This window comes from Lagenorhynchus albirostris, chromosome 12, assembly GCF_949774975.1.
Source record: "Lagenorhynchus albirostris chromosome 12, mLagAlb1.1, whole genome shotgun sequence".
Lineage (NCBI taxonomy): Eukaryota > Metazoa > Chordata > Mammalia > Artiodactyla > Delphinidae > Lagenorhynchus > Lagenorhynchus albirostris.
Window position 1 is genome coordinate 24,490,215 of NC_083106.1, and position 6,000 is coordinate 24,496,214.

A 6,000-nucleotide genomic window follows, 5' to 3' on the forward strand; every position below is an offset into this window, starting at 1 on the left:
GAACTTTGCCTACCTTCTCTATTTAAAAAAAATTTTCTTCCACTACACCCATTCTATTACTGGCAAAATAATAAAATAACGAAATATTTTTAATTAAATCAACTCCTTAAAAATTCCAAGGAGCTGGTGATCAAAATCAATCAACACAGACCTTTTTTCCTAAAGTCTTCCTTTTGATACCTTCAAACTCTTTAAATTGTACATAGCTAACAGCCTGCAGTAAGTTCATAGGAGGATTAAGCTGCAAGATATTTCCCACTTTATCTCCTGTTTTCAATTCTCTATGGAATGATATATATTCTTGGACTTATAAGAAAGCTGACATTGAAGGCTCAGGTCCTGTAACAAGTAAAAAGAGAAAGAGTAAGGACTGTGCATAAGACACCATTAGCAGAGCATGGAATGGTTCTTACTATAATATACAAAGTACACAACATGAAGCTTTGATGGATGAGGGAATATTTTCTACCAATCTCCATTACAAAGGTGGATTTCAAAAGACAAGGTCTAAAGCCAGCAGATATTTTTAAAGACATAAAAAACTAACTTTTAAATAAGGTAAGAAAACTCCAAGAGGACAATGGTGTTCTATATATCTTAGACCCTCAAATAAATATTCCTTGATTTTAAAATAAATAGCAGGCAAACATTCTGCATTTTCCTTCTGATGGATATAGGTAATTTAAATGTAGTAAAGAGGGACTTCCCTGGTTAAGAATTCGCCTGCCAATGCCGGGGACACGGGTTTGAGCCCTGGTCCGGGATGATCCCACATGCCGCGGAGCAACTAAGCTCGTGCGCCACAACTACTGAGCTGGCGCGCCACAACTACTAAAACCCTTGCGCCTAGATCCCATGCTCTGCAACAAGAGAAGCCATGGCAATGAGAAGCCCGCGCACCACCGTGGAGTAGCCCCAGCTCGCAGCAACTAGAGAAAGCCCGCAGCAACGAAGACCCGACGCAGCCGTAAGTAAATAAATAAAATAAAGAAACTTTAAAAATAAATAAATAAATGTAGTAAACATTTAAGTAAACACCTGAAAAGAGAAACTATTTAAAATATAATACAAACCTAGGACTATAAAAGTGTGTTTGATGGCCTAAGTATGAGAAAAATACAATTCGTGTTTACGGGGAAGAGGTGGCACTCCAAAAATCTATTTGTAAGCAGACGTATGAAATTCAGAACACATTTTCCATCAAAACAATGTTACTGTATTATGATGGTTACCTCCTGGCCTGTTCTGCGAAGATTTAGTCGCTCCTGAGAACTATTTATCCCACGCCTGCATTTTAGGTGAATGGCACTAGTGGTCTGAGTGAAGAACCTAATATGACCAGCAGCTCTCCTTCACTCACCGCTGAAGGCTCTCAGCTCCCTCTGCACGGAGGCCCTCTAGCTAAGAGATGCCACCCCCCAGGTCACTCCCTCTTCTCCAGCTAAGAGATGCCAACCCCCAGGTCACTCACCAGTCCATGGCGGGGGAGGGGGAGGAGGGCCCGCCCTCATGCCTCAAGGTAAGATAACTCTGCAGGACCATCCTAGCTCCAGAGCTACCTGTAATCACTGCATCACAGTTCAACTCCTCCCTCTGCCCGGCCCTGCTTCCCTCACTCCCCCACCAGTAACGATTCCAAGAACACATTCAGTAAACCTCTGGCAGGTAAATCTTTGTCTCAAACGCTATTTCCAGAATCTAAGACAAGTGGCTACCCCTTAGCAAGCTCATATCATATAAGTCAGTCGCTGTGTGTGTGTGTATATATATGTATATATATGTGTGTGTGTGGGTATATATGTATATATATGTATATATAAATAATACATAATAGATATAGATATCTTGTTATATATGTATGGGTAGGTACTATAATCCCATTTTAAATATGCAGAAACTGAGGCTCAGAGAAGTCAGATGACTTGCCCCAGATCACAGAGCAAGTAATTTGAGGAGCCAGGTCTACTGAATGCAAGGTCAATCACCAGGTAAACTGACTCCATCTACTACAAAGAACTGTTGAATGAATGAAGGCAAACTCAGCAGCCCAGGGGTTCTGGTGGCAGTCAGGAATGAGTGGAGTGGTGAACCATGGTCATCCATAAAACAGGAATTTATAAAAGGACTTGGGATCCAGGCCCATTAAAAAGTAGATACTACGACCAAGGTTCATATATTTTTAGGCCTCAAGCAAAAAAGCAGTGGCCTAATGGAACCAGAATTCCAGAATGAAACTACGCGGGTATAACCCACTGCATGATTACTAGATCCTAAAAATAATGACTGGCAAGTCTTGTCCACCTACAATCAAAATGTTGCAATATGTGCAGACAGATGTTTACTATATCGGAAGAGGACAGCGCTTTTACTCCAGTCCCCACAGAAATCTCCATAAACCTTCATATCTAAAAACAAAATAAACCTTCATATCTAAAATAAAGCTTCATTTCTAAAAATACTAATAAATTTCTTTTTAAGGCTATAAAGTCCCTACAATTGACATGCAACTTACCCAAGGAGCACAACTGCAACTAGTTCAACTCCTTCAATTACAACCCCGCCCTGGCTTCCCCAAGCTTTCCCTAACTAGCAAATCTTTTTTTATAGAATCAGTAGTTATTTATAACTACTGACTAACAGTGAAAAACTAAGAACTAATATTATCCTACCCTGGTGTCCATGCTGCCCAAGAACCACAAGACATAAAACCATTCTATAAACTCCATACAACTACAAACAAACACTATTAACTTTAGGTGAAGTCATTAAGTTTGCATGTTTGCAGATGCAGATCACAACTGACTCGAACAGTGAGAACAAACTGTTTAAAAGATTAATAGAATGTAGATTTACTACACCCTTGGAATAACTGTTTGATTGGTAATATTTATAATCACAAAATCTAATGTCACAGCTAAATAAAATATTGAAATATACTTGGAAATACCATAATAGTTGATTAATGTCATTTTTAAATTTAAAAATAATTGGGCCTTATCAGTTGATTCTGAGAGCTTGCACATATCAGTTGCCCCTTCCTTTAAAAATTCACCAATGGCACCTCTCCCACCCCTACATTATAAAGCACAGCTTTAAACAGCAAAAAACAAACAACAGAAAAAAGCATTTATAATTTCCTTATTTACCAATTTTGCACACAGGAGGCCGCAGCATCTATGTTAATTGTCATCAACTGCAGTGAAACGTTCTTCAAATTAAGGTGCATCATTCACTGAGACTTCACACCAGGTCAGAACCAAGAATTTGGCAACATAAAATTCAACTCACTGCTCTAACATAACTCAAGTTTGTACCTTCTCTAACTGTAATTACTGCAGTGTTTGCCCCATTTCTTCCTTCCCCCCCACCCCATTCATTTAATAAAACAAGCTCCAAATCAGAAATACATACCTTCACACAGATATATACAGAACTGCTAAATATACCTTAGATTGCCACTTCAGAGGAGAGCAGTAATAGGGACACCATAACCAGTAGCTTAATGTTTACGAATGAGGAGATACCACCAGCCCGAGAAAAACATTTCCTCACACCGCCTTAAAGTGGCCTAATCTTTTGGAGAAAGAAGAAGAGGAAACAGTCAACCTGAAGCTTCCACTCGGACAATAAAACAGCAGGGTAAGCCAGAAACACCCTGGGAATACCAGACCCATGCAGATGTCCTCTCTTGATTGCCACCTCTCCTTTAATACTTAACACAGCACTTGTAACACAGTAAATGTTTAATATCTTTTGAATGAGTGAATGATAGCTATCATTCACTGATCACTTACTTTTCTTGAGAAACTTTACTAAGCTTGTTACAAATGTAACAAGCCTTTAAAACAAGTACTGGGGGCTGGGTAGGGAAGGGACACTCTGAGCCTCACAATAACCTTATGAGGGAGCCAATACAATGAGTATATAATTCTTTTCCCCAATTTTACAGGTGAGGACATTGAGGCTCAGAAAAACCATCCTTCCCAAGATGACAAAACTCTAAATGGCTGAGCCAGGAGTCTGTCTTCTTTCCTTTTGCCACATCAATACCAAAATGAAGTTTAGAGCGAGGAAAACAAAAGAACATGGAGAATACAGTCTGGCCAAAAGTTGTATTTTCAAACATTCACAAATGGGATGTTTCTGGAAAAAAAAAAAAAAAACTTCCCATTTCAAAATTGCAGAGACACAGCCAATGGGGCCTAAGGTTCTGCTCCCAACAGGCTACCTTTAATCTCCTCTGTTCAGATCACTGTCAGGTTCTTCTAAGTGCAGGTAACCTGTTTAAAAAGTGAGTGATCTGCGTAAAGAATGGCTTCAAAAGCTGAAACCTACAAGTTAAAAGCCAGATATAAAGAACCTAATCTCCCTTCATTAAAATACACCTATATTCCCTGTCCTGAAAAACTGCCTGACCAGAGGAATTCAAAGAACAGTCCAACTCCGAAAAAGTGTTTGCCCGAAAAAGTGTTTGCCCTATAACTAAAATTATGTCTCTGCAGTGACAACAGCAATCCTGTTACATCTTCACTATTCCTTAAATGCACCCTCAAAAGGTGCATTCAGGCACTACCTAAGATTATTAGGCTTCCTTCTAAAAATGTGAAGCAGAATTAAATAGAGGATGATTTTTTTTTTTAACTCCGGGCTGAGAACGGAAGTCAAGTTCAGATTCTCTTCCTTCCTCAAGCGAGCAAGAGAATTAAAGAGCACACCCCCACCCCCAGCGACACACACACACCCTACAGTAAAAATGTCTTGGGGCCTCTTCACCTGTGGCAATCGACACAACAAGCCTCGGTTTTCTGGGATTTTAGGCTCTCCTTCACTCTGGGGAGGGGAAGGCGGGTGGGTGAGGGGAGCAGAGGCAAGATGGAACTGGTGCCTAAGTTTTCAATCGGACCATTCTTCTCAACTTGGGCAGCTCTTTTTTTCCTTCCTTCCTTCTTTCCTTCCTTCCTTCCTGCCTGCCTTCCTTCCTTCCTTCCTCCCTCCCTTCCTCCCTTCCTTCCTCTCTCTCTCCCCGGTCCGGGGCACACGCTCGGCTTTGCCAGCGCGGGCACGAAGGGCAGGGCCCGAGCGGAGCGCCGCCGCAGCCAGGCACCCAGGAGTCCCTTGGAGTCTGGGGCGCAGGCTGCACGGGGCGCGCGACCTGTGCGCCGCGCGGACACCGAGCCGGGGCCGCCGATCGATCGCCGCCGCCGGGCGTGGGGACCGGGAAGGGGCAGCCGCGGCGGGGCGGAGGGGCGGGGTGAGCACTTCCTGACTCTCGCATTGTCCACGCATCGCCCGCGCCACCCAGGGCCCCGCCGACGCGCCGTCCCCGTCGGTGAGTAAGTTGGCGCTCGCCCCTCCGGCCCCGTCTTACCGTTCTTGGCGTCACCAGCGGCTGCAGTCCCCGCGGCGGCCGCCGCGGCCGCGGCGCCGGGCCCCGCGCCTCCCGCGCCCGCCGCGCCCCCGGTGCCCGGCACGCCCGCCGCCGCCGCTCCGCAGCCGGCCGCCGCCGCCAGGGCCCCCCCGGCCGCCGCGCCTGCCGCGCCCGCCGCTGCCAGGGCGCCGGCTCCATTTTCCTGCTCGTCCCCGCTGCTGTTGGCGCGCTTGTTTTTGCGGCCGCCTTTACTGTTTTTGGGGTTGGGCATCTCGCGAGTGTCCAGGTGCCCCGCGTCGGCGAAGGCGGCTCCCAGCGGCTCGGCGCCCGGTCCGGGAGGCCGAGAACGGAGGGCGCGGGCCGGCGGCTCCTCTGGCGCCCGTCTAGCCGCGCGGCCCGCGCCGCGCCATCCCGGCCGCCGCGCCCTCCCCGGCTTCCTGGAGCCGGCGCGCGGCCACCCGAGGCTCGCAGCCGCGCGGGCGCCGCGGGCTCGGGGCGCAAGCTAGACGCTCCCGAGCCGGAGGGAAAAGGCGGGTCTCGGGCTTGTTTTGATTCGGCTTCGCTGACACGCTCTGGCCCCGCCTCCTCCCGTGACGACACTGGGGATTCGGCCTGGCCGCGCCCACCAGGTG

At 46.5% G+C, this 6,000-nt stretch overlaps 1 protein-coding gene across 2 annotated transcripts in view; it reads right to left on the bottom strand.

The window, feature by feature from the left end:
* HECA (hdc homolog, cell cycle regulator) overlaps nucleotides 1–5,793 on the bottom strand; it is a 42,355-nt gene extending 36,562 nt beyond the window's left edge. Inside the window, exon 1 of one of the 2 annotated variants that reach the window (XM_060167711.1) lies at nucleotides 5,621–5,793. In XM_060167711.1, the coding sequence (XP_060023694.1) occupies nucleotides 5,621–5,639 (19 nt within the window). In that variant the 5' untranslated portion in view covers nucleotides 5,640–5,793. Of the gene's footprint in view, nucleotides 1–5,368 lie in introns of both variants that reach the window. The other variant, XM_060167710.1, reaches the window with a different exon arrangement.
* Between the last annotated feature and the right edge of the window lie 207 nt (nucleotides 5,794–6,000).